General features: G+C 49.3%; 2 protein-coding genes across 15 annotated transcripts; one reads left to right on the forward strand and one right to left on the reverse strand.

Moving 5' to 3' along the window:
* Positions 1 to 59: 59 nt before the first annotated feature.
* On the reverse strand, positions 60 to 3,819 carry BCS1L (BCS1 homolog, ubiquinol-cytochrome c reductase complex chaperone). 4 transcript variants are annotated; one of them, XM_010336319.3, is made up of 9 exons: positions 3,717 to 3,787; positions 3,068 to 3,175; positions 2,179 to 2,547; positions 1,941 to 2,080; positions 1,530 to 1,724; positions 1,227 to 1,290; positions 824 to 993; positions 513 to 630; positions 60 to 369 (listed from the first exon to the last, which is right to left on the reverse strand). In XM_010336319.3, the coding sequence occupies exons 3-9, from the start codon at positions 2,496 to 2,498 to the stop codon at positions 117 to 119; spliced, it is 1,260 nt and encodes a 419-aa protein (XP_010334621.2). In that variant the 5' UTR covers positions 2,499 to 2,547; positions 3,068 to 3,175; positions 3,717 to 3,787; the 3' UTR covers positions 60 to 116. The 4 variants fall into 4 exon arrangements, with proteins under 4 accessions (XP_010334621.2, XP_003925576.2, XP_003925577.2 ...); XM_003925527.4 differs by lacking the exon at positions 3,068 to 3,175 and having other exon boundaries at positions 3,717 to 3,819; XM_003925528.4 differs by lacking the exon at positions 3,068 to 3,175 and having other exon boundaries at positions 3,660 to 3,787.
* Positions 3,820 to 3,855: 36 nt separating this feature from the next.
* ZNF142 (zinc finger protein 142) lies at positions 3,856 to 26,901 on the forward strand. 11 transcript variants are annotated; one of them, XM_039469621.2, is made up of 11 exons: positions 3,856 to 4,092; positions 4,335 to 4,505; positions 4,585 to 4,761; positions 7,320 to 7,632; positions 11,272 to 11,871; positions 13,158 to 13,325; positions 14,545 to 15,369; positions 17,733 to 17,910; positions 19,322 to 22,238; positions 23,989 to 24,094; positions 26,252 to 26,901. In XM_039469621.2, exons 4-11 carry the CDS (start codon positions 7,353 to 7,355, stop codon positions 26,719 to 26,721), a joined length of 5,544 nt encoding a protein of 1,847 aa, XP_039325555.2. In that variant the 5' UTR covers positions 3,856 to 4,092; positions 4,335 to 4,505; positions 4,585 to 4,761; positions 7,320 to 7,352; the 3' UTR covers positions 26,722 to 26,901. The 11 variants fall into 11 exon arrangements, with proteins under 11 accessions (XP_039325555.2, XP_010334616.3, XP_010334617.3 ...); XM_010336314.3 differs by lacking the exon at positions 4,335 to 4,505; XM_010336315.3 differs by lacking the exon at positions 3,856 to 4,092 and having other exon boundaries at positions 4,099 to 4,505; positions 13,176 to 13,325.
* The last annotated feature ends 689 nt before the right edge of the window (positions 26,902 to 27,590 follow it).

Consider the following 27,590-nt stretch of genomic DNA (forward strand, 5'->3'; position numbering starts at 1 on the left):
CAGCCCCTGGTTTTTATTCAAGTACCAATCCAGTGATGAAGGGAGATCCGAGAGCAGAGTAGTGTGGCAGATGTTTATTGAACTAGAGGAGGAGAGCTGAGCTGAGCGCAGCCTAATCACCTCCTCAGAGACTCAGTATTGTGAATCGCCCCTACAGGGTCATTTTTGTACAGCATGAAGTAGCCCTGCACCTGGGCAGGACTGATCTGGGTTGTAGCTTGAAGGACGTGTTCTGCAAAGTCCTCAGCTATGGAAGGTGCCTGCCCTGGATAGAACCTCTGGAACATCTGGGTCAGCTGCCAGTGTGAGCAGTAGCCCACATACTCCTTCAGGTCCACTCGCCCAGGGCGTATCAGGGCAGGGTCCAACCTGAGAGAAGAAAGGGAAAGCAGAGTCACAGGCAGCAGTCACACTAGCACCCAAAAGAGATGGCCCCTCGACCTCCTGCTCCACTTAAGGCACTGAGGAGGTGGGCTCTTGCCTCAGTCTCAGGATCCCTGGCTCCTTCCTACCTGTCAACATGGTTGGTGGTCATGAACACGATGCGGGCCTCAGTGGAAGCCACACCATCCAAGGCATTGAGCAGTCCACTGAAGGTGAGGCGACCCAGGCCTTGGTACTTTACTGGGTCTGGAGGAAGGCAAAGATAAAGCATGGGTAGTCACAGCCCAGCATAAAATTAGCGAGCCCCACTATGTTCCCTTACCATGCCTCTCACGGGCTCCTGTTGTTAACCCAGGCATCCTCTGCCAACCCTCTGGATTTCTACTGTCTTCTCCTGTTCCAGTTACCCACTCCCCTTCCTCCAGAACCCCTCACTTACTCTCCGTGGCCAAGTCTCGACTGAGAAAAGCAGCATCCACGTCCTCCAGGAGCACCAGGCTCTGCTGTGGGGCCACGCTCAGCAGGTGGTTGAGCCGGTCATCAGAGAGGCTGGAGTCTGTGAGACTCAGCAGGCAGATGCTGTGCTCCAGTTCCCCAGCCAGGGCTGTGCTATGGAGGATGGGACGGCAGGAGGTAGCAGGCAACCGGGAAATGCCCAGCTACTCTCCTCACAGTCTGGGGACCTGTGTCTCAGAGGCCTGACTTCTAGCTCACACCCTAATGTTCCACACGTTCATGTTTATCCTGGCCCCTGGTCCCCAGATTCATTTCCCTTTCCAACCCCATCAGCCCAGTGTTTCCACAAAGGCTTAGTTTCACCAAGAGAAATTTTGACTACTCACATAAAACTGCTCTTTCCACAACCAGGGGGCCCATAAAGCAGGTAGCCACGTCTGTAGGGAATGCCTAGGGAGAGAGCCAGGATGATACGGACTTTGCCCGATATCCACGTTCATTCCCAGCCCTGCCCACTGGAAGCCTGATAACCTTGGTAGGGAAAGAAATCATCCTCATACACAACTTTTCATTCCTCTTAATCTCTAGGAATTGGACTAGAACTTTCTATCACCCCATCTGGCCAGAGAACAACCTGTCCCCTCTAAAATGTCAAAAACAGCACAGCCAAGACCTCAGCTGCTTCTCACCTCTGTCAGTGTACCACTTGGGGTTATCGATGAATTCCCGGATGTCTCTGACAATGCGGTCAGCCAGACCCTGTTGTAGAACCACAGAACTCAGTGGCCGCCGGCGGCGTGGATAGCCAAAGGGACGCCATTCAGAGCCCACAGCTGTATACATCACGGTCTTCCCTTCCTCCTGCTGCAAGGCTAGCTCTCGAGCTGGGAAGGAGAAGATGAGGTAAAGCCAATAATTCTCTTCACCATGGCTGATTCTTCGATTAGGTGGAGCTATGTCAAATAGCTTCCTTCTGGCCCCCTGCTCCCCTGGGCTCACCCCAGTCTGCTTATTCCACCTCTCCAAACTGCTTATCCTGTGATATCAAATGTCTCCATCCCTGCAATGTCCCTAGAAAGCCTGCCTGTGCCATCCCACACCTTCCTCCAGGATGTTGAAGAAAACCTTTCGGTCAGTGCCCAGGGCCGTGAAGGTAACAGATTCCCAAGGAGTCCCCGTCTGCAAGTCTATCATCTGCATCTCTCGACTTCGTTCTACCCGGATCCATTTCCCCTGATACCTGAATAAGAACAATCAAAACCGAGTGAGTGAATGGTTCAAAGCCAGCTCCCATCATTCTTTTCTACTCTCACAGCCCTCCCTGGCTCCCAACCTTACCAGATAAAGTGGTTTCCAGGGCTGGGGACAAATTCAAACTTAGTGGAAATGCGGCCACTCTCATGCTGAAGGTACGAAGTCTCCACACTGAGGTGCTGAGTACGGGTACTGTGGCGGGTAAGCCAGCTAAGCAACCAAGCGTAGCTCCTGTCTCGAGCAGGGACTTCCAGTGTGATCATGTAATGGCGCCGGAATGCCACTAGGCCCAGTTGGGCACCCTTCCGGGCCAGGGCCAGGACTGTGCCCACACCCACCAGCCCAAATCCAGCCCCAAAGTAGGGATTGTCCTTCAGGGCCAGAATAAAGTCTGAAAGTGGCATCTTGAAAGGGAAACACCAAACCTTACTGGCCCTGGGGTGTTGCAAAAACCTACGAGCGGGGAACAGTGGAGATGGGACAAAGCAAAAGATTACTTTAGAAATTGGATTTCTCCAGCCCTGCCCACAGGTTAGCACTACTCTATCGGTCAATATCCTCCTTTTGTGTGTTAAGGGTAGTGCTGGAATGCAAGGGTGGAGACTCCAGGCCCCTCATCCCATTTTGCCCTTCATTACTCTACTCATACCTGTTTCCTACCAGAGGACCATGTCTGGAGACGCCTTAAACCAAAAAGAGCAATATAAACCGGCTTCACATCAGGATAACGGATGGACAGGATTTTTGTGGTCCCTGGTACCAGCTTTGATAGAAAGGGGCCCACTAGCTGGAGTCAGCAAGGGAGAAGCGTCCATTGACTTGTCAATAACCCTATGCCTTGTTACCATGAGTAACGTCCTTAAAATATCCTCTCCTTTACATTACCAATATCTAATGTCCTGTTTAGACCTTTATTATTTCCCACCTAAACTATCTTTAAAATTATAGTTCTTGAAATGGCATTTTTCTTCACCTCCTGCTTCACTGAACAGCTACACAAGGGTCCGGATCTTTCATCATAGCTCCAATTCCATCTCTCTTTCTGCTCCAGCACCTTCGATGGCTGGCTCCCAATAGACCCCTGAATTGGGTACAAAATCAGCCTGGTACTCAAGGCCCTCCACAATACGGCGCACACCTACCTTTCATGGATTCGTTCCTAACACTACCTGTTCAGCAAATATGCAACAAATATGTTCAACAGATAAGGAACCTCCCACCTCCTTGCTCATGCAGTTCTCTTGGTTCGGAATGCCGGTTCTTTTCTCCCTTATCCTCCCTAACTGAAAACCTACCCATCTGCTACTTTCTCCACGGATCGTTACACTGTAGACAATAAGATCCTGAGGGATCTCTAGTACACCTGTCCTCCAACCCCGAACCCCGGCCACTTTGCCCTGCGCCTGGCATGCAGGGAGATGAGCTGACAGCAGTGACCTCGGCTGAGCCTCAGAACTGGGATCCAGAATTCCAAAACACCTATGCATGGAAAGCCACAGACAAAGCTCTCCCGTCCCCGCCCCCTCCGCGACACCCAGAAGCCCCCTCGTGAACCTGGCCCACACCCCAGCTCGTGCCTCCAGCCACATGGTTTGGGGAAACCCGTCACTCCGCCCACTCACCGCCATGACTCTCTGGCCCTCCGTCTCGTTGGTTTCACCGCGCCCGCACTTGGGGGAAGCAGCGCTCGGCCCCGCCCCGAGTCCTTTAATCTACTTCCTGCCACACCTACCGAGAAGCCCACGCCACTCTACCCCAGAGCTCTCGATGGTGCTTCTCCGACCTCAGGGCTGGAGTAGGGGTGGAGAGCGGGAAAAACCACAGAGAGAAAACATAGAGTACCACGGCAGCCAGCAAGAGGAAGAGAGAGTGGCTTCCACATCCCCCATACACTAGAGGCTGCTGGGCCGGAGGCGGTCACACAAAGGGGGCCCCGGGCGGCCGCTCCAGCCACGGCTGACCATAGAGATGCGGCTTCAGCCGGCACTGGGTAGGGAGGTGAGTGAGCGGCTGCGGGGCGGGAACTGGGAAGGGAATGCTGGGTGGAGCGAGCCGGAGGCGAAGTTTTTCCAGCCACGGCATCAGGGTGGGCTTGGACCCTGGGAACTCTCGGGAGGAGGTACTTGAAGGGAGCACGCAGACGAGCTGGGCCCCGGCGCCGCAGTCGCGTCATGGCTCTGGACCCCGCCTGGGTACCCGCTGCTCTCAAGAACAAAGTCATGACGATGCTCCATCCCAAGCCTTCCAGGTTACAAACCGCCTTTCCCGTTCGCTGGCTCTTGTGATCCAGCTGCCGCCCGAAGATGTGGACACTGTCATCACCTCCATTTTACAGACAGGAAAGCTGAGGCCCAGAAAAGCGAGGCGACTCTCTGTCCAAGGCCACGCGGAGAGTCAGAACCCAGCGGCAGGTGGGAACCCGGGTCCCTAGGCCGGGGCCCGTTGTTTCTCCTGGCCTCTCTGCCTTAGTCTGTCCTTTCCCTTCCTCAGTGCTCCTGCCGGGAAGATAACGCGTGTTTCTTCTCTCGTGCCCATCTGTCTCCTACCTCACCCTGCCCTCCCTCCGGTGAAGGTTCTTAATCTTGACGGCTCAGCGTCCTCCTTGGCTCCCCGCGGAGGCCCTGAATGGCCGAGCCGGAAGATTCCCCAGAGCAGCGATAAAATTCAGTAAGTGGAGCCTGCAGTTTACAGAGAATCCCTCTGACAGCGGGACTGCTCTTCCCAGCCACCTTGTGAATCCCAATGAGCCGCTGTTTTGAGTCCGTGGGATTCTGGAAGTAGGGACAATCAGATTGCAGGATCTTTCTTTCTTTTTTTTTTTTCTTTTTGCAAATTCTCTGTGACTCAATTTCATGAAATGATTACTGTCATTCTTATTAATTGCTAATTATTCAGCTTAAATTCATTTTTATTTATTTTTTTCTTTTTTTTTTTGAGACGGAGTTTCGCTCTTGTTACCCAGGCTGGAGTGCAATGGCGCGATCTCGGCTCACCGCAACCTCCGCCTCCTGGGTTCAGGCAATTCTCCTGCCTCAGCCTCCTGAGTAGCTGGGATTACAGGCACGCACCACCATGCCCAGCTAATTTTTTGTATTTTTAGTAGAGACAGGGTTTCACCAGGATGACCAGGATGGTCTTGATCTCTCAACCTCGTGATCCACCCGCCTCGGCCTCCCAAAGTGCTGGGATTACAGGCGTGAGCCACCGCGCCCGGCCTTCCAGCTTAAATTCATTATAGCCGTGTATAACAGTATGGAATTTAATTGTCATTCATTCCTCAGTTATGTTCCCATATTTAGTTTTAGGTGATAGTTAATAAGTTTGAAATTTCTCCAAATATGTTACATTATAGATGATAAACCACTGGTTTGGTATAAGATACCTAGCTTTACTCTAATGCAGTTCCCTGCCTGTGGTTCTTCACTGTATTCATTGAAGTGATAATGTCAGTATCACAAAGTGATATTGAAGTGATAATGTCAACAAATTATTAAAAAGCTACACGTCTAGGGAAAGAGACTGACAGGTAAACAACAGTGCAGTGTGACCTCGTTTCTGATAGGACTGTGTACAGAGTGCCCTTAGGATGCCAGAAGAGAGAATGGGTTAAGAGTATCAGAAAGCCGGCCGGGCGTGGTGGCTCAAGCCTGTAATCCCAGCACTTTGGGAGGCCGAGGCGGGTGGATCACAAGGTCAAGAGATCGAGACCATCTTGGTCAACATGGTGAAACCCCATCTCTACTAAAAATACAAAAAAAATAGCTGGGCATGGTGGTGCGTGCCTGTAATCCCAGCTACTCAGGAGGCTGAGGCAGGAGAATTGCCTGAACCCAGGAGGCGGAGGTTGCGGTGAGCCGAGATCGCGCCATTGCACTCCAGCCTGGGTAACAAGAGCGAAACTCCGTCTCAAAAAAAAAAAAAAAAAGAGTATCAGAAAGCCTTCATGGCAGAAGTGACATTTGTGCAGTTTCTTCAAGGATAGTTAATTGGTTAGCCAGACAAGAGGGAGAGATTGAGAAGGGGAAAGGCATATCAAGCCAAGAGACACGAAAGGCTGTGAGGGTGTGAAAGCAACAGAGAATGTGACGGGTCCAGTGAAAGGCATATCATCTGGTTCAGAGACCTGTTGAGGGGGGAAATGGGAGATGAGTCTGGGGAGGTCAGCAGGAGCCAGCTGATGAAGGAAAGGCCTTCCTTATAATCATGCTGAGGAATAGTGAGATTATCATACATTAAGAGGGAAAGGGGCCAGGCAAGGTGGCTCACACCTGTAATCCCAGCATTTTGGGAGGCCAAAACAGGCAGACCACCTGAGGTTAGAAGTTCAAGACCAGCCTGGCCAATATAGTGAAACCCCATCTCTACTAAAAATACAAAATTTAGCCAGGCTTGTGTGGTACATGCCTGTAGTCCAGCTACTTGGGAGGCTGAAGCAGGAGAATTGCTTGAACCTAGGAGGTAGAGGTTGCAGTGAGACTGCACTCCAGCCAGGGCAACAGAGCCAGACTCCATCTCAAAAAAAAAGGGAGGGGAACTTCTGAGATACTTTGGCCCCACCTAATTTTGTTGCAGGTAAGAAAACGGAGACCTAGATTGCCTAATGACTTGGCTAAGGGCACTTAGCTTTCAGGAGACAACCTGCAGTCATTAATATTTTGGCTGATCCTTGTTGGCTCTCTCAATATTCTGTTTCCATTTTTTGTTTGTTTTTTCTTTTTCTTTATTATCTTTTTTTTTTTTTTTTTTTTTGAGACAGAGTTTTACTCTTGTTACCCAGGCTGGAGTGCAATGGCGCGATGCCGGCTCACCACAACCTTCGCCTCCTGGGTTCAGGCGATTCTCCTGCTTCAGCCTCCTGAGTAGCTGGGATTACAGGCACGCGCCACCATGCCCAGCTAATTTTTTGTATTTTTAGTAGAGACGGGGTTTCACAATGTTGACCAGGATGGTCTCAATCTCTTGACCTCGTGATCCACCCGTCTCGGCCTCCCAAAGTGCTGGAATTATAGGTGTGAGCCACCGCGCCCGGCCCTATTATCATTTTTATACTTTTTGTTCTGAACATTATCATAAAAAGAAAGCCTCTATTTTGTCTCATAAGGTATGTAGGGCATGCTGCCTTACAAGAATATGCCTAAGTGGGTGGGCACTGGGCTGTGTACCCACACCAGCTGGGAAGAAAGTAAGAACTCTAACCTTATTTTTTCTTCTGGTTGGCTTGTCAGCATTTAAGAGGCCAAAACACACAAGTCGTGGTGATGACAGACCCCCTGTTGGACTCACAGCCAGCCAATAGCACCGGAGAGATGGATGGACTTTGCCCTGAGCTATTGCTGATCCCCCCACCTCTCCCTAACCGTGGACTCCTGGGGCCTGTCCAGAGCCCCTGTCCTTCTGGGGACCCCACACCTTTACCTACTGAGCCAGGCTGCCTGCTGGTAGAGGCCACAGCAACTGAAGAGGGACCAGGGAACATGGAGATCATTGTGGAGACAGTAGCTGGAACCGTGACCCCAGGTGCTCCTGGAGAGACCCCAGGTACAAACCCAGTTGCAAGCAGGCCAGTGGGACAAGCAGCCCTGAGGTTTTGCCTGGGCTGTTTTTGATTCTGTATAAATATGATGAGAACACAAGGTAGCATCCTATTTTTAGACTTGGAGATGTTTTAATTTGGTTTGCAGTTAGTGCATGTTGATTGAAGGCTGGCAAAGTGTTGCACCGCCTTCTTCCAGGCTTTTGGCGGAGTCTGTCCTGCGAGGGCTTAGTGTGTGCTAGGCAGTAATCCAGAAAGTAAGACCTTTCGGACACCTCTGCCCACTCCTGGCTTGTCCTTCCTCTTACAGTCCTTGGAGATTCTTTCCTCCATATTGACCCTCCTACCCAGGAATTGCAGCCAGGAATTAAGCAAAAAGCCTGTCTCTACCACCCTGGGCTTGGCAGGGTTATTTCCAGAAGTGATCTGGTATTTCCCTGCCCTAGTTTTTTTTCGTATATTACATACTTTACTCACCCAAGGCATGTTGTTAAGAATAGGAGTTGAGGCCTGGTACAGTGGCATGCACCTCTCAGCTACTTGGGAGGCTGAGGCAGGACAACTGCTTGAGCCTAGGAGGTAGAAGCTGCAGTATGTTACGTTCACACCTGTGAATAGCCACTGCATTCCAGCCTGGGCAACATAGTGAGACCCTCATCCCTAAAAAAAAAAAAAAAGTAGGAGTTGAGCATTCGTATTTCTCTCAGATGAAAGATTCTCCTTTTATTCATCCCATTATCATCACCTCTTATTTTTAGGAAACTTCCCTGTTTTTTAATTGCCATCCTCCAGGCACAGTTGTCACCGCTTCACTTGGCAGTGTAGTATAGTGACAAAGAATACTGGAGGCCGGGCACAGTGGCTCACGCCTATAATCCCAGCTGTTAGGGAGGCAGAGGCCGGAGGATAGCTTGAGCCCAGGAGTTCAAGACCTGCCTGGGCAGTATAGCAAGATTCTGCTTTCCACAAAAAGGGGGAAAAAAAGACAAAAAGCGTTATTATTCTTACACTTATTATTAAGTGTAAGAATATTGGGAAAGATCAGCTAATTTGACCATATAATATTTCCAAACTTTCATGTGGCAAAAGAAATTAGAAAAAAAAAAAAAGCCTAGGAAAAACATTTGCAATATATAAGAAAGAGTATCTTTAAAATTCAAAGAGCCACAATAAGAAAAGCCATCTTTTTTGTTGTTTGATTTCCTTTTTTTGTTTTGTTTTTGTTTGGGTTTTTTTTTTTTTTTTGAGATGGGGTCTTGCTGTGTCACTCAGGCTGGAGTACAGTGGCACAGTTATAGCTCACTGCAGCCTTGACCTCCTGGGCTTATGCAATCCTCTTGCCTCAGCCTCCCATAGCTGGGGCCCCAGGTGTATACCACCCACACCCAGCTAGTCTTTCAATTTTTTGTGTCGAAACAAGGTCTCACCTTGTTGCTCAGGCTAGACTTGAACTCCTGGGCTCAAGCAATCTTCTCACCTTGGCCTCCTAAAAGAAATCTATGTGCAGGTTGGGCGCGGTGGCTCAAGCCTGTAATCCCAGCACTTTGGGAGGCCTAGGCGGGTGGATCACGAGGTCAAGAGATCGAGACCATCCTGGTCAACATGGTGAAACCCCGTCTCTACTAAAAATACAAAAAATTAGCTGGGCATGGTGGCGCGTGCCTGTAATCCCAGCTACTCAGGAGGCTGAGGCAGGAGAATTGCCTGAACCCAGGAGACGGAGGTTGCAGTGAGTCGAGATCGTGCCATTGCATTCCAGCCTGGGTAACAAAAAGTGAAACTCCGTCTCAAAAGAAAAAAAGAAAAAAAAAAAGAAATCTATGTGCAATACACTAAAGAAGAAATAAAAGTAGTAACCATATGGAAGGTGCTTAATCTCACTAGCAAACAAATTCCAGTTAAAAATAAGAGATGGACTTTGGTATAAATTAAACATTTTTGATAATCATACTTGCAGTTGATGAGGCTTTAGGAAATGCCATGTTATAGCTTACGGAAATACAAATTAGTATAATCTTTTGAAAGTCAATTTAGCTACATAGCAAATTTAACAATATGCATACTCTGACCACTGTAATTCCACTGTAGGAATCTGTCCTATAGACTCATATACAAGCTGGACGTGGTGGCTCACGCCTGTCATCCCAGCACTTTGGGAGGCCAAGGCAGGTGGATCAAAGGTCAGGAGTTCAAGACAAGCCTAGCCTGGCCAATATGGTGAAACCCCGTCTCTACTAAAAATACAAAAATTAGCTGGGCATAGTTCTGTGCGCCTGTAGTCCCAGCTACTCGGGAAGCTGAGACAGCGGACTCACTTGAACCCAGGAGGCAGAGATTGCAGTGAGCTGACATTGCACCACTGCACTCCAGCCTGGCAACAAAGTGAGATTCTGTCTCAAAAAAAAAGAAAGACTCATATACATTCACAGAGATACAGGGATGAGGATATGTAGGAGAGCTTTGTTTGTAACCGTTGGATAGGATACAGCCCAAATGTCCATCTGTAAGGGCAGAATTTATTTTTTTTTTTAATTATTTTTAGAATAGGCAACATAGGGAGACCCTTTCTCTACAGAAATTTTTAAATTAGCCAGGCATGGTGGTGCTTGTAGTCCCAGCTACTCAGGAGGCTTAGGTGGGAGAATCATTTGAGCCCGGGAGGTCAAGGCTGCAGTGAGCTGTGATCACATCACCACTGCACTGCAACCTAGATGACAGAGAGAGAGAGAGACCCTGTTTCCCCATGACCAACCAAAAAAATTATTTGTATTTTTTTGGTCTCCAGGGAAGCAAGGCAAAATTTCATTTTGATTTGTCCATGCTCTGAAAAAACATGAACTGGACAAGAAAATACCAAGTAGATGTAAATGTACTCAAAGATAAAAATATCTTTGATATATAGCAAGGGGGAAAAAAAGGCTCAAAAAGATACAGACCAAATTGTGTGTGTGAAGGTACTGGGTGGTTATTCATCCTTTGTATAGTTATATATCATTGTAGTTGTTGCCCTGAATTTTTTTTTAACCAAAAAAAATAACAATAAAGAGCAAAAGGATTAGCAGAATAAATGTAGGACATCCCTGGCCTTCAGTCATGGCTCTCCCACTAGTAAACATAGCGGCCTTAACCTTGCAGAATCTCAGGTCCCTGTTCTCTTAGGGCTGCTTTTAAAAAGGCAGCAATTATTACGGAGATGATTTGGCTGTTTTCAGAAAGGATATTATCCATTTTATCAATTCCTGTGCCTTTGTAAATTCTTTAAAAAATTTTAAAGTAACACTTGTAATTTATATTGCAGATACTATCCCTAGTTTGTCATTTTCTTTTGGAAGTTTCTGGTTTTTACTTGGGTGAAATATACTGTCTTAATGCTTTCTGGATTTGCTTGTTTGTTCACTCATTTAACAAACATTTATTAAGCACCTACCTTGTGCCAAGTCTTGTACTAGGAATCCAAACACTTGTGCCAGATAGACGGTCCCTGACCTTATGGGGCTTACAGTCCAGGTGTAGAACCAGACTTAAAGTCCATCTATACTCCATGAATATTAAAAGATTCACCTACGTTTTCTACTAGTAACTAACTCCTATGAGTCTTGTTCCATCTGATTCTATGCCTTTCTCTGTCGGTCCTCTGCCTGCAGGTGTCCTGGTAAAGGTGGTGGAGGTGTACTTCTGTGAGCGCTGTGAACAGAGCTTCGCAGAGCCCACTCTGCTGGCCCTGCACCAGTGCAGTGAGACCCAAATACAGCCTGTGCAGGGCGTCTCTAGCCCCCCATGCTCTGTAGAGCTGCCTCCCTGCAACCCAACCCTCCCTGGCCCTCTGCAGGGCCAGAGCCCACCAGGTAGCCCCCTATCATGCCCTGTGTGTAGACAGGAGTTTGCCCAACCCCAGGCCCTGAAGAGCCACTTCAAGATTCACCGGGGCACTCCTGACACCTTCTCCTGCCCAGAATCTGGCTGTGTGTTCTCTGCTGAAGATCGCAAGGGTCTGCAGCACCACCTGAGGCAAACTCACAGAGCAGTTCCTGTGCCCTGTTCTTTCCGGGGCTGCCCTCTGCTTTTCGGGAGCCAGCAGGGCATGGAGCTGCACCGGCAGGCGCATTACCCTTTCCACTGCAGCCACTGCAGCTTCATGGGCTCCAACGTCAAACTCTTCCGGCAGCATCAGCGGAGCCATGGTGCTGGGACACAGGGAGAACTTTCTGCCGTTCAGGGCCTTCCATCCCAGGAGCTGCTGCCAGGTATGAGGCCAAGGGCCAAGCAGTTCCTCCCCCTGGAATTCAGCCACAGTTGATCTTATAAAAGAGGCAGTTGTTTCCAGGGCCATGAATGTACATGAATATAAGAGAATCGCCGGGCGTGGTGATTCACGCCTGTAATCCAAGCATTTTGGAGGCCAAGGTGGGCGGATCACCTGAGGTCGGGAGTTCAAGACCACCCTGAACAACATAGTGAAACCCCGTCTTTTAAAAAAAAAGAATATAAGAGAATCTAGATAGTGGCTCAGGAGGATGGAATTACTGGATGACATGGGAAGGCATCTTGAAACAGTTGGAATATATGGGACAAAGAGTAAGTCTTTGTTCATTGACAGTGAGTGAAAGTTGGCTTAGGCTACTTGTGGCCTGAAGTTACTTAACCAGTATTCTCTAATGATGATCCGTTTCAGAATTTTCTAAGAGCAAAAGCAAAAATGACCATCCTTGGCTATAGCCACTAACAGAATGCCTGTAGACTTTCCTTTAGCGCAACTGGAGATTGGGCAGTAGAAGCCAGGGTTATTTTAAAAAGGAAATAACCCTTCGGGCTGGGCACTATGGTGCACGTGTTAATCCCAGCACTTTAGGAAGCCAAGGTGGGTGGATCCTTTGAGCCCAGGAGTTCGAGACCAGCCTGGGCAATGTGGTGAAGTCCCTTCTCTACAAAAATACAAAAATTAGCTGGGTGTGGTGGCGCATGTCTGTAGTCCGAGCTACTCAGGAGGCTGTGGTGGGAGAATCACTTGAGCTCAGGAGGCGGAGGTTGCAGTGAGCCGAGATTGTGCCACTGCACTCCATCTTGAATGTTAGGGTGAGACCCTGTCTCAAAAAAGAAAAAAGGAAAGAAAGGAACCTTCAAGGGAGATGGGGTTTACTAGTTGTCATTCCTCTTGGTCTCAAAAAGGCTGAGAGAGCAGAGGAGCCGGAAGAAGCAGAGAAAACAGGCCAGGATTCTGATAAGAGAAGAAATTACAGTCTACCCGTTCTCCACTTTCAGCCCCCTATGACGTCAATGCTGTTAGCTTCATGGAGTCTGAAGTTGGTGCTCTCTGAGGTTTCAGTTACTCTAGACTGGAACATTGCTAATAACTTAGCTCCTGGTTCTCCTATTTCTCTCTTGAGTGGGAATACATTTATACATAAAACGCAAGATTCCCTTATGCTAAAAGTGGGAGAGGGTGATTATTTCAGCCAGTAGGTGGAGAAGTATAAGCATTTAGTGCTGTCGTTGGCTTCTGTAGACTTTATCAAGTTTTATGTATCTCCAGCTCCCAATCTGCCTCCAGGAGAGAGAGAACCTTCACAGGAAGCAGGTGCACCCTTGCCTGGGCAGGAGATGGCTGAAGAGGAGAATGTAGAGAAAGAAGAGACGAGTGACACCCAGAAGAAATCCCAGAAGGCTGTGGATAAAGGCCAAGAGACTCAGCAGCTGGAAGGTAATGGCATCTTGAGGCTTAAAGCCCTTGGTGGAGGGAAAGAATGGATTGTTGAAACCCTGGCATTGAGGCTCTGGAGTTTCTTTTCTGAGCTTTTGTTCAGATCGTTTTATTCTATTATACCTTCACTCAAAAGTCAAGGTCTAGTGGGAAAACGATGAGTAAATGGTAAAGACTTTAGTAATACAGAGTTGGGGTAAACAGTTTGCTTTACTGGACTGGTTTTCCTCAGGCAAAAAACTCTTGCAGGGAAGCAGGAGGTGATCTTCATCATAGAGAGATGCCAGAAGTTATTGATGATCATCAGCCTATTTTGTCTGGCACTAAGCCCTCAAATACTTTTTTTTGTTTTGTTTTGTTTTGAGACAGAATCTCGCTCTTTTGCCAGGCACCAGGCTGGAGTGCAATGGTGTGATCTCAGCTCACTGCAACCTCTGCCTCCCAGCTTCAAGCAATTCTGCCTCAGCCTCCCGAGTATCTACAGGCGCGTGCCACCACAGCAGCTAATTTTTGTATTTTAGTAGAGTCTGGGTTTCAGTATGTTGGCCAGGATGGTCTCCATCTCTTGACCTTGGGATCCACTCGCCTCTGCCTCCCAAAGTGGTGGGATTACAGGCATGAGCCACCACGCCCAGCCCTCTAATACTTTTTTCTGAACCTTTGCTTCCCAGTTTTTCACCCCAGTAGAATATATGAAAGATCCCACAAGGAGTATGGTTGTTGTCAAGTGAATGAGAAAGATTTGGTTGTATGTTACCAGCTTCATTATTATCGAGAGCCCTGTGGGCCAGTGTTTGGAAGTAAGAGTACTTTACCTTCTTTCGGCTCACTCCCTTGGGGACCCTTTTCCTTCTAACTAATCTTGCTGATCCTTCTGCCTGCCTCCATAGAACAAGGCAGGAAAGAGCAAGAATGCTCCATTCAGATTGTTTTAAGTAGCTCTAAACAAAGGCTTGGAAGGAGCAGGGAGCTGAGTAAAGCACTTCAAACAGGCTGTCACAGCAAGGTCCGAGAAGCCCTTGTAATTTTACTTCTCTTAAAACTTGAGTTTCTCACATTTTCCTTGAGACTAGTGTTTGAGACCCTTTTGCTTGGTTTCCTGGAGAGAGGCCACACATTGTTTGTGTCTGAGCAAATTGTGATTCTCCCGTTATCTGGCTATCCCCTGACCTGTTAAAGAATCTCACTCTCTCAACTCTCTCTCTCTTCCCTCTCCCAGGGGATGTGGTCTCTGGCACCGAGTCCCTCTTCAAGACCCATATGTGTCCAGAGTGTAAGCGCTGCTTTAAGAAGCGGACCCATCTGGTGGAACACCTGCATCTCCACTTCCCAGACCCCAGCCTCCAGTGCCCCAACTGCCAGAAGTTCTTCACCAGTAAGAGCAAGCTCAAGACCCATCTGCTGCGGGAGCTGGGTGAAAAGGCCCACCACTGCCCACTGTGCCACTACAGTGCGGTGGAGAGGAATGCACTCAACCGCCACATGGCCAGTATGCATGAAGACATTTCCAACTTCTACTCAGACACCTATGCCTGTCCTGTCTGCCGTGAGGAATTCCGCCTCAGCCAGGCCCTCAAGGAGCACCTCAAGAGCCACACAGCAGCAGCCGCAGCAGAGCCCCTACCCCTGCGCTGCTTTCAGGAGGGCTGCAGCTATGCTGCACCCAACCGCAAGGCCTTTGTTAAGCACCTGAAGGAGACCCATGGGGTGCGGGCTGTGGAGTGCCGCCACCACTCATGTCCCATGCTCTTTGCCACAGCAGAAGCCATGGAGGCCCACCGCAAGAGCCACTACGCCTTTCACTGCCCCCACTGTGACTTTGCCTGCTCCAATAAGCACTTATTCCGTAAACACAAGAAGCAGGGCCATCCTGGCAGTGAAGAGCTGCGCTGTACCTTCTGCCCCTTTGCCACCTTCAACCCAGTGGCTTACCAGGATCATGTAGGCAAGATGCATGCTCATGAGAAGATCCACCAGTGCCCTGAGTGCAACTTTGCCACTGCCCACAAGAGGGTGCTCATCCGGCACATGCTTCTACATACTGGTAGGATGGTTTCCATCCTTACAATTATGTAATAATGATGGTGATGATAGTGGCTACAAAGGGCCTTGCATACATTTTCTCATTTAACCCAAAATTCCTGGAGATAGATCTAGTATTCCAAGTTTACAAATGAGCCTTAAGTTGAGTGTCACTTAGCTAGTGAAGTAGTAGAGCTAGGATTTGAATACAGGCAGGCTGATTCCAGAGCATGTGCTCTAAGCACTGTGGTGCTGTGCCTTACTCTTAAGCCCCTGTCCAGTTCTGCCCACCCCTAGTCAGGTTTGAGTGGGTTAACGCCAAGCTTGAAGAAACCCAGACCAGGATAAATACCATACTTTGCAATTGTTTCGGGATGTGCTGAGAGAGATGGGTGAGGGGACTGGGCCATCCACACGCATATGGCCTTCCATAGCTTGGGCATCCATGCCACTGAACAAGATGACCTCCAGTGACCTGGAAGTTGCAGATGTTTAACTCACAGTTGTTAATTGCCTTGCAGCATTCTCGATGCTTTAGGTAGCAACCAACCCAAGCTTCCTTCTACAGCCTCATCCCATTTGTGATCTCTGTGTTAAAATCAGTGGATTGACAAGACGTTTTTAGAATTTAAAGTCACTGGAGTGGGAGAAAAAAAATTTAGGCAGCCTGGAACAAAGCCATTATTCTCATTGAACTTGTTTCTGTACATGCTTTAGTCACAAAATCTCATGTTTCTGAGGCCTTTCCTAAAGCCTTCCATCTGTATAGTGCCATAGTTCTTTACACTTTACAGAGTTTTTTTGTGTTATTCCATATAATCCACAAGAGCAATCCTGTAAGTAAGGCAGGTCAAGATGAGAAAAGAGACAAATTCTGAGACCTACTTTAAGATCACACAGCTAATGTGAGAACCAGAATACCACGTTGCTAGCCTTTCACCATAGGGAAGTGGGCTGGGTGAGTTGGCAGGGACAACAGGGAGGGGTCTTGAAGGAACCTGGCCCCCAGCATGTCTGTGCCGGGCCTTGACCATCAACATGACAGCCCATCTTTGAGTTCTAACTGAGTATCACTCATAACTTCAGGACATGTCATTTAATCTTTATACCATCCTTTTGGAGACAGACAGCTCAAAGCCACATGGGAGTAAGCTAGGATTTAAACTACCGCTTAATGGCTCTGTGATTTCTTTGTGCCTCTGTTTCCTTATCTATAAAATGGGGGTGATAATAGCACCTGCCTCTTAAGGATGTTCTGAAGATTTGAGGAGAGGAGGCATTTTTTTTTTTTTTTTTAAACAAAGTACTCAGAAGAGCGCTATTCACATAGTTAGAACTTGTTCATGTTGGCAGTTAATTTTTTTTTTTTTTTTTGAGATGGAGTTTCGCTCTTGTTACCCAGGCTGGAGTGCAATGGAGCCATCTCGGCTCACCGCAACCTCCGCCTTCTGGGTTCAGGCAATTCTCCTGCCTCAGCCTCCTGAGTAGCTGGGATTACAGGCACGCGCCACCATGCCCAGCTAGTTTTTTGTATTTTTAGTAAAGACGGGGTTTCACCATGTTGACCAGGATGGTCTCGATCTCTTGACCTCATGATCCACCCACCTCGGCCTCCCAAAGTGCTGGGATTACAGGCGTGAGCCACCATGCCCGGCCTGGCAGTTAATATTTTTATTGCTATGTTGGACTTCTAAGTCAGAATTCTTGAACATTCTGTTCTAGTGTCTCATTTATTTTTCCTTTTGTTGTAGAAAACGAATTAGGCTAAGTAAAGCAGTAAACTGTAGTGTCCACAAGCTATAAAATAAATCAAGAGTGGACTTTAAGCTAGTTTTGAAAAGCTTGGGCCAGGTGCGGTGGCTCATGCCTGTAATCCCAACACTTTGGGAGGCCAAAGTGGGCAGATCACCTGAGGTCAGGAGTTTGAGAACAGCCTGGCTAACATGGCGAAACCCCATCTTTACTAAAAATACAAAAAATTAGCCGGGCGTGGTAGCAGGCACCTGTAATCCCAGCTACTTGGGAGGTTGAGGCACAAGAATCGCTTGAACTCGGGCGGCAGAGGTTGGCAGTGAGCCGAGATCGCACCACAGCACTCCAGCCTGGGTGACAGAGCAAGACTCCATCTCAATTTAAAAAAAGAAAAGAAAAGCTTAGTTTTTACTTTCTTCCCATCTTCATTGGTGTAGGAGTCAGGGGAGTAGTTGTCTGAGAGGGCTGGGAAGCCGCCTTCATTGTTGTGAGCTTTTCACCATCTCAGGTAGCACATAAAGCTGTTATTCCTCCTGTCATCAGGACAGGCTTGCTGGAAGAAATGGTCTGTCCGTCCACTCGATCTGTATCTGACCTGTGTTCTCTCCCCTTATGCTCACCCCCCCGTGTCAGGTGAGAAGCCTCACAAGTGTGAGCTGTGTGACTTCACGTGCCGAGACGTGAGCTACCTTTCCAAGCACATGCTGACCCACTCCAACACCAAGGATTACATGTGCACTGAATGTGGCTATGTCACCAAGTGGAAGCACTACCTCCGTGTGCACATGCGAAAACATGCAGGGGACCTCAGGTACAAGCACACACATATGCCTCCATCCCAATCCCAAGAATCTTATGTCAAGCTAGCTTCCTCTTGGATCCAATTTCTGGCCCTCTTGCTTTCTCTGGTCCCTAGAGCGTCTCCTCCCAGGGCTGGGTGTGGTGGCTCACACCTGTAATCCCAGCACTTTGGGAGGCTGAGGCGAGTGGATTGCTTGAACTTGGGAGTTCACGCCCAGCCTAGGCAACACTCCATCTCTACTAAAAATACAAAAATTAGCTGTGCGTGATAGCAGGTGCCTATCTTGGGAGGCTGGAGCACTAGAATTGCTTGATCCCTGGAGGCGGAGGTTGCAGTGAGCCAAGATTGCACCACTGTACTCCAGCCTGGGCAACAGAGTAAGACTCTGTTTCAAAAAAGAAAAGAAAGAGTTTCTTCCTAACACCCTTCTCTGCTCCCACCGTCTCAACTCCATTGCCCACAGCTGGCCTCTGTGACTGTGGCTTAGTTGCATGGTGAACGCTCTCTGGGCTCCAGGAAGGGAGTATAGACCTAGAATATAGGCCTAGAGACGAAGGTGTCACTTGAGTTCTCAGTTTGGCCCTGGGAAAGTGGATAGACTCTATCTTCATGCCCTAGTCTTGGCCACTTCCAAATCCAGGCAAATTCTTTGACCTGTGGCACAGCTGGCTAAGGGGTCTCTAGAGCTGACATGCCTCTCTCTGTGGGAGAAGGTGAACGAGGCACAGAAACCTGCCCTGTGGATATGTAGCCACATCAGCTCCTTAGAAGTCTATAGTGGGTTGGCCGGGCATGGTGGCTCACACCTATGATCCCACTTTGGGAGGCTGAGGTGGGTGGATCACCTGAGGTCAGGAGTCCGAGATCATCCGGGCCAACATGGTGAAACCCCATCTCTACCAAAAATTCAAAAGTTAGCTGGGTGTGGTGGTGGTGGGCGCCTGTAATCCCAGCTACTCAGGAGGCTAAGGCAGGAGAACTGCTTGAACCTGGGAGGCAGAGGTTGCAGTGAGTCAAGATCGTGCCACTGCACTCCAGCCTAGGCAACAAGAGTGAAACTCTATCTCAAAAAAAAAAAAAAAAAAAAAAAAAAAATACGGTGGGACATGCTGATTTATGATTACTTTCTTTTAGGAAGGCAGTACAGAGTTGGGCTTAGAACACAGGCCCTGAAGCTAGGCTGTTTCTGCTCCTGGCTTCCTTTGTAACCAGCTTTAGCCAAGTTACTAACTTCTGTGATTTGGTTTTCTCACTTGGAAAATAGAGATGTCAGTTTCATGGGGGTAGTGAAAAGGAGGGTTACATCAGGTGACACATGTACGATACTGAGTGCACAGCCTGGCCCACCGTGAGTATTTCCTGAGTTCTTCTTAGTTGTGATTGATTATCGTGATCGTCTCCCCCTTTCTGTCCTTCCCAGGTATCAGTGCAACCAGTGCTCCTATCGCTGCCACCGGGCTGATCAGCTGAGCAGCCACAAGCTGCGGCATCAGGGCAAGTCTCTGATGTGTGAGGTGTGTGCCTTCGCCTGCAAGCGGAAGTATGAGTTGCAGAAGCACATGGCTTCCCAGCACCACCCTGGCACACCAGCCCCACTCTACCCTTGCCACTACTGCAGCTACCAGAGCCGCCACAAGCAGGCCCTGCTGAGCCATGAGAACTGCAAGCATACCCGCCTCCGTGAGTTCCACTGTGCCCTCTGTGACTACCGCACCTTCAGCAACACCTCACTCTTGTTCCACAAACGCAAGACCCATGGCTATGTACCTGGAGACCAGGCCTGGCAGCTTCGCTTTGCGAACCAGGAGTCAGAAGCAGCCAGGCAAGGCCCGACACCCCCACCAGATTCAGAGCCCTCAAGCCAGCTGTCTGCCCAGCCTGAGGGGCCAGGCCATGAACCTGGGACTGTGGTGGACCCCAGCTTGGACCAGGCCCTGCCAGAGATGAATGAGGAGGTCAGCCCTGGAAGACAGGAAGCCAGTGAGGCTCCCCATGGGGATGACCTGGTTGGCAGTCCCAGCCCTGCAGAGGTGGAGGAGGGCAGCTGCACACTACACCTAGAGGCCCTGGGAGTAGAGCTAGAGTCTGTGGCTGAGCCTCCCCTTGAAGAGATCGCTGAAACAGCTCCTGTGGAGTTCAGGCCCCTGGGACTGGAAGGGCCAGAAGGACTGGAAGGACCAGAGCTGTCTAGCTTTGAAGGTATTGGGACTTCTGACTTGGGTGCTGAGGAAAATCCCATTCTGGAAAAGCCAGTGTCTGAGCCCTCCTCAAATCCTCCATCCTTAGAGGAAGCCCCTAACAACTGGGTAGGAACCTTCAAGGCAACTCCACCTGCTGAGACAGCACCCTTGCCCCCATTGCCTGAGTCAGAGTCGTTACTCAAGGCCCTAAGGAGACAGGACAAAGAACAAGCAGAGGCATTGGTGCTAGAGGGGCGGGTGCAGATGGTAGTGATCCAGGGAGAGGGGCGAGCCTTCCGCTGTCCACACTGCCCTTTTATCACTCGCCGGGAGAAGGCCCTGAATCTGCATTCCAGGACTGGCTGCCAGGGCCGTAGAGAGCCCCTGTTGTGCCCTGAGTGTGGGGCTAGCTTCAAGCAACAACGTGGCCTCAGCACCCACCTGCTGAAGAAGTGCCCTGTTCTGCTCAGAAAGAGCAAGGCCTTGCCCAGACCAGATTCACCCGTCCCTCTGCAACCTGTGCTCCCAAATACCCAGGCCTCAGAGGACACAGAAGGTGGGAAGCCCCCACCTGCACCACTAGAAGCAGAGCTACTGCTTCCAAAGGATACTCCTTTGGAGCTTCCCAGGGAGCCAGAAGACACAGAGGGGTCTCTTGCCACAGTCACTGGCTCCCCAGTCCCTCCTACGGGAATTACCTTACCCACAGAGGTCCCTAAAAAGTACCACTTTGAACAGGGCAAGTTTCACTGCAACTCGTGCACATTTCTTTGTTCTCGGCTCTCCTCTATTACCTCTCACGTGGCTGAAGGCTGCAGGGGAGGACGTGGTGGGGGAGGAAAACGAGGGACCCCCCAGACCCAGCCTGTTGTGTCCCCTTTGAGCAATGGGGACTCTGTTCCCCTGAACAGTGGGAGTACAGAGTCCAGCTCTGGTGATGGGGATACCGTTCTTGTTCAAAAGCAGAAGGGGGCTCGCTTCTCCTGCCCCACCTGTCCCTTTAGCTGCCAGCAGGAACGGGCTCTGAGGACTCACCAGACCCGGGGCTGTCCCCTCGAGGAGTCGGGAGAGCTGCACTGTGGACTCTGCCCATTCACTGCTCCTGCTGCTGCCGCCTTAAGGCTCCACCAGAAGCGGAGGCACCCCACTGCAGCCCCAGCCCGTGGGCCCCGGCCCCATCTACAGTGTGGGGACTGTGGCTTCACCTGTAAACAGAGCCGTTGCATGCAGCAGCACCGGCGTCTCAAGCACGAGGGGGTGAAGCCCCATCAGTGCCCCTTCTGTGACTTTTCCACCACCAGACGGTACCGGTTAGAGGCTCACCAGTCCCGACACACAGGCGTTGGTCGGATCCCCTGCAGCTCTTGTCCCCAGACATTTGGTACCAATTCAAAACTGCGCTTGCACCGGTTAAGGGTACATGACAAAACACCCACCCACTTCTGTCCGCTTTGTGACTATAGTGGCTACCTTCGCCATGACATCACTCGTCATGTCAACAGCTGCCACCAAGGCACCCCAGCCTTTGCCTGCTCCCAGTGTGAAGCCCAGTTCAGCTCAGAGACAGCACTTAAACAGCATGCTCTGCGCCGACACCCCGAACCTGCACAGCCTGTCCCTGGCTCTCCTGCAGAGACTACAGAGGGCCCCCTGCACTGTTCCCGCTGTGGGTTGCTGTGCCCCAACCCTGCCAGCTTACGAGGACACACCCGTAAACAGCACCCACGGCTTGAGTGTGGGGCCTGCCAGGAGGCCTTCCCTAGCCGACCGGCTTTGGATGAGCACCGGAGGCAGCAGCATTTCAGCCACCGCTGTCAGCTCTGTGACTTTGCTGCCCGGGAGCGGGTGGGCCTGGTAAAGCACTACCTGGAACAGCATGAGGAGACTTCAGCCTCTGTAGCAGCCTCAAATGGGGATGGGGATGCTGGCCAGCCCCCTCTACGCTGCCCCTTCTGTGACTTTGCATGCCGTCATCAGCTGGTACTAGATCACCATGTGAAAGGGCATGGGGGCACCCGTCTCTACAAGTGTACTGACTGTGCTTACAGCACCAAGAACCGGCAGAAGATCACCTGGCATAGCCGCATCCACACTGGAGAAAAGCCTTACCACTGTCACCTCTGCCCCTATGCCTGTGCTGACCCCTCTCGCCTCAAGGTAATGTTAGGATATGAGACAGGAAGTGGAAGGAGCACAGGTTCTGGAGTTAAACTGCCTGGCCCTCTTCTTCCAGATACTAGCTCTGTGACTTTGGGAAGGTTCCTTTACCAAGCCTCAGATTCTTCATCTGTTTAAAAAAAAAAAAAAAAGATGGTACTTAACAATTTCATACGGTTGTTGTAAAGATAAAGTTCCATAATATGGCTCACGCCTGTAATAACACTTTGAGATGCCAAGGTAGGAGGATCGCTTGAAGCTGGGAGTTGAAGATCACTCTGGGCAGCAAAGCAAGATCCCATTACAAAAAAAATTTTTAGCTGGGCCTGGTGGCTCACCCCTGTAATCCCAACACTTTGGGAGGCCGAGGTGGGTGGATCACCTGAAGTCAGGAGTTTGAGACCAGCCTGGCCAACATGGTGAAACTCTGTCTCTATTAAAAGAATAAAAATTAGCCAGGCGTAGGGGTGGGCACCTGTAATCCCAGCCACTTAGGAGGCTGAGGCAGGAAAATTGCTTGAACCTGGAAGGTGGAGGTTGCAGTGAGCCAAAATTAAAGCCACCGCACTCTAGCCTGAGCAACAAGAGCAAGACTCCATCTCAAAATAAAAAAAAATTTTTTAACTAGCTTGGCATGGTGGCATATACCTGTAGTCCCAGCTACTCAGGAGGCTGAGGTGGGAGGATTGCTTGAGCCTAGAAATTTGAGGCTACATTGAGCTATGATCATGCCACTGTACCCCGGCCTTCGTGACAGAGCAAAACCCCATTTAAAAAAAAATTCATGGCCAGTGTGGTGGCTTATGCCTGTAATCCCAGCACTTTGAGGCTAAAGCAAGAGGACTGGTTGAGCCCAGGAGTTTGAGACCAGCCAGGGCAACATATTGAGACTCTGTCTTTACAGAAAAAATTATTTTAATTAGCTGAACATTGTGGTATATACCTATAGTCCTAGCTACTTGGGAGGCTGGGGTGATTAAGGCTACAGAGAGCTGTGATCACACCAGTTTACTCCAGCCTGGCCAATAGAGTGAGACTGTATCTTTGTTTTTTTTGAGATGGAGTCTCACTCTGTCACCCAGGCTGGAGTGCAGTGATGTAATCTTGGCTCACTGCAGCCTCCACCTCCTGGGTTCAAGCGATTCTTCTGCCTCAGCCTCCCAAGTAGCTGGGACTACAGGTGCATACCACCATGCTTGGCGAATTTTTTTGTATTTTTAGTAGAGACAGAGTTTCACCATTTAGCCAGGATGGTCTTACCACGCCCAGCCTGAGACCTTGTCTCTTTTAAAAAAAATAAAAAAAATCCCTAGCAAGCAAACTGAAGATTAAAAAAAATAAAGTTCCATAATGTCTGTTTGCCATATGATAAAAAGTATAGAGTAGGGTAGGAATAATCTGCATAATAAAAGATGACATTTATTGAGCACTTAAAATATTTTGCAGCACTATAATACTAATCCTTTCAAAAATATGAGATATAGATACTTTATTCCCCATTTTACAGATTAGTAGACTGAGAATTAGGTATTAGACCATCTAGGACACAGCTAGTAAGTGACAGACCTAAGGCAAACCTAGGATACCAAACTGACCAGACTGGGGGACCTGGTTGGTAAGCGGTGTGTGGATAGGATGGGAGCGGGGAACAGGGTTATCTGCCAACAGTTTCTCTGCCTACTTGTCCCTACTGCATCCAGTGAGTACCAAAGGGTACACGTTTTCTTCTTTTTGCTCTTGCCTCTTCCAGTACCATATGCGGATCCACAAGGAGGAACGAAAGTACCTGTGCCCTGAGTGTGGCTACAAGTGCAAGTGGGTCAACCAGCTCAAATACCACATGACCAAGCACACAGGTGAGTCTTCATGCTTTTGACAGGCCTGAAGGGTTCCCTTGTTCCCTGGTAAGCCTAACCTCACTAAGATGGTGTATGTCCTTGGTCAGATTCAGGGCCAACATCAATTTTCACATTGGGAGCCACCATACCCAGCATTTGGCTCTTGAAAGCACACAATCTGGGCCGGATGCAGTGGCTCATGCCTGTAATCCCAGCACTTTGGGAGGCCAAGGCAGGTGGATCACGAGGTCAAGAGATTGAGACCACTCTGGCCAACAGGTGAAACTCTTTGTCTTTACTAAAAATAAAAAAAATTAGCCAGGTGTGGTGGCGTGCACCTGTAGTCCCAGCTACTCAGGAGACTGAGGCAGGAAAATCGCTTGAACCCAGGAGAGGGAGGTTGTAGTGAGCCGAGATCACACCACTACACTCCAGCCTGGAGACAGAGGGAGACTCCATCTCAAAAAAAACAAAAACAAAAACAAAAAAACAAACAGGCCAGGTGCAGTGTCTCATGCCTGTAATCCCAGCACTTTGGAAGGCCAAGGTGGGTGGATCACAAGGTCAGGAGTTCAAGACCAGACTGGCCAACGTGGTGAAACCCTGTCTCTACTAAAAAATACAAAAATTGGCTGGGCATGGTAGATCATGCCTTAATCCCAGCTACTTGGGAGGCTGAGGTAGGAGAACCGCTTGAACCAGAACCAGGAGGTGGAGGTTGTAATGAGCTGAGATCACGCCACTGCACTCCAGCCTGGGCTATAGAGCAAGACTCCAACTCAAAAACAAAAAACAAAAAATTAGCTGGTGGTGGCACATGCCTGTAGTCCCAGCTACTCAGGAGGCTGAGGCAGGGGAATCGTTTGAATCTGGAAGGCAGAGGTTGCAGTGAGCCGAGATCACTCCACTGCACTCCAGCCTGGCGACAGAGCAAAACTCCGTCTCAAAAAAAAAAAAAAAAACCACACACATAATCATGTGCCTGTGCTTATTGCATATGATCCTCCATATGTGGAGGAATTGATTAGGGGCATTTCAAGGCCCTTTGCTTTTATGAATGCCACTTCTTTCACCTCTGCTTCTTTCCTCCTACTTATTTCTTTAACTTATTTTTTTATTTTAATTTTTTTAGTGACAGGGTCTTGCTCTGTTGCCCATGCTGGAGTGCAGTGGTACAGTCACAGCTCACCACAACCTCAAACTCCTGGGTACAAGCAATTTTCTTGCCTTAGCCTCCCAGTTAGCTAGGACCACAGGTGCACGTCACCACACTCACCTAATTTTTTTGTAGACAGGGTCTTTGACTTTTTGAGTTGAACAGGCAGTTGTGTTTAAATGAATTCTCAAATTCCATGAGTACCCTGTGACCAAAAGAGGGTTGTAATTTCTCATGTGGAAACTCTTCCATGTTTGAATATTCATTACTCTCAGGTAGCTGGCTGGTTAGAGGTCCAGTTAATCATCAGCATCCTTTAAGCACCCACAACATTGATTGCTGGGACTACAACATTGATTTCTTATTGATGTACAAGGATGCTGTGTTGGAAGGGCACAGAAATGTCAGACAGGGCCGGGTGCAGTGGCTGATGCCTATGATCCCAGCACTTTGGGAGGCCAAGGTGGGCAGATCACCTGAGGTCAAGAGTTTGAGACCAGCCTGGCCAACATGGTGAAGCCCTGTCTCCACTAAGAATACAAAATTAGCGGGGCGCAGTGGCTCACGCCTGTAATCCAAGCACTTTGGAGGCCAAGGCAGGCGGATCACCTGAGGTCGGGAGTTCAAGACCAGCCTGACCAACATGGTGAAACCCCGTCTTTAAAAATAAATAAATAAATAAATATTAAAAATTTTTTTTAAAGAATACAAAATTAGCTGGGTGTAGTGGTGCATGCCTGTTATCCCAGCTACTTGGGAGACTGAGGCAGAAGAACCACTTGAACCTGGGAGGCAGAGGTTGCAGTCAGCTGAGATCACACCATTGCACTCCAGCCTGGGCAACAAGAGCAAAACTCCATCTCAAAATAAAAGAAATGTCAGACAGGACTGGAGATCTGGAGCATTCCAAAATACGGTCGTTAACCTGCTGCTTGCATTCTTTATATTTGTGGATCACAGTAACTCCAGTGAACCTTGCTCCACCACCTTTCGTTGGTGATTTGTTCCCTGTCCTGTAGGACTGAAGCCATACCAGTGTCCCGAGTGTGACTACTGCACCAACCGGGCTGATGCACTTCGTGTGCACCAGGAGACACGGCATCGAGAGGCACGGGCTTTCATGTGTGACCAGTGTGGCAAGGCCTTCAAGACGCGCTTCCTGCTGCGTACCCACCTTCGCAAGCATAGTGAGGCCAAACCCTATGTGTGCAACGTGTGCCACCGTGCTTTCCGCTGGGCTGCTGGCCTGCGCCATCATGCCCTCACCCACACTGACCGCCACCCCTTCTTTTGCCGCCTCTGCAACTACAAGGCCAAGCAAAAATTCCAGGTGGTCAAGCACGTGCGCAGGCACCACCCTGACCAAGCCGACCCAAATCAGGGTGTGGGCAAAGACCCCACCACCCCTACGGTGCATCTGCATGATGTGCAGCTGGAGGATCCCAGCCCTCCTGCTCCTACCGCTCCCCACACTGGACCTGAGGGCTGAGAGCCTGCCCCACCTCCTGGATAGGAAGAGGGTATAGTCTGAGATGCGCAGACTTTGACCAGTGCTAGCCTGAGGAGCTCAGAGCCTAAGGGAAGACTGGCTTTTGGGGTGCAAGGGTGACTAGAATCCTCCTGGGACTCTGGCTATAGTACTTTGAAATTACCACCCATATGAAAGAGGGATATGGACTACAACACTGATTTCTTTTTTTTTTTTTTTTTTTTTTTTTGAGACAGCATCTTGCTCTGTCACCCAGGCTGGAGTGCAGTGGTACGATTTCTTCTCACTGCAACCTCCGCCTCCCAGGTTCAAGCTATTCTGCCTCAGCCTCCCGAGTCTGGGATTACAGGCACATGCCACCACACCCAGCTAATTTTTGTATTCTTAGTAGATACGAGGTTTCATCATGTTGGCCAGGCTGGTTTCAAACTCTTGACCTCGTGATCCTCCCGCCTTGACCTCCCAAAGTGCTGGGATTACAGGTGTGAGCCACTGTGCCTGGCCCTCTGATGTTGATTTCTTACTGCTATACATTATGTTTTTAACCTGTGAGTTCACAGTTTCTTCACCCTCACTCCATCAAAGTCCCTGGCTGTAAGATCTGGATTTTACCCACTGCATCTTCTCTTTCCTTCTAACTGTGTCAAGTCCTATTTTCTTTCAGAATCTTCTCAAAACAGTTGTATCTAACCGCATGTGCTATTGTGCCTAATGCTCTATAAAGCATGTTAAATAGAAAGTGGTTACTACATTATAGATTCATCCAAATCCCTGTCTTAACATTTCCAGGCTGTCATCTTGATCAACTCTGTCCCCTCTCAGACCTCTGCCTCGCTTTTGCCTCCTTCCATCTTCACTTAGTATTGCTT

The sequence above is a fragment of the Saimiri boliviensis genome, chromosome 5 (genome assembly GCF_048565385.1).
Source record: "Saimiri boliviensis isolate mSaiBol1 chromosome 5, mSaiBol1.pri, whole genome shotgun sequence".
Classification (NCBI taxonomy): domain Eukaryota; kingdom Metazoa; phylum Chordata; class Mammalia; order Primates; family Cebidae; genus Saimiri; species Saimiri boliviensis.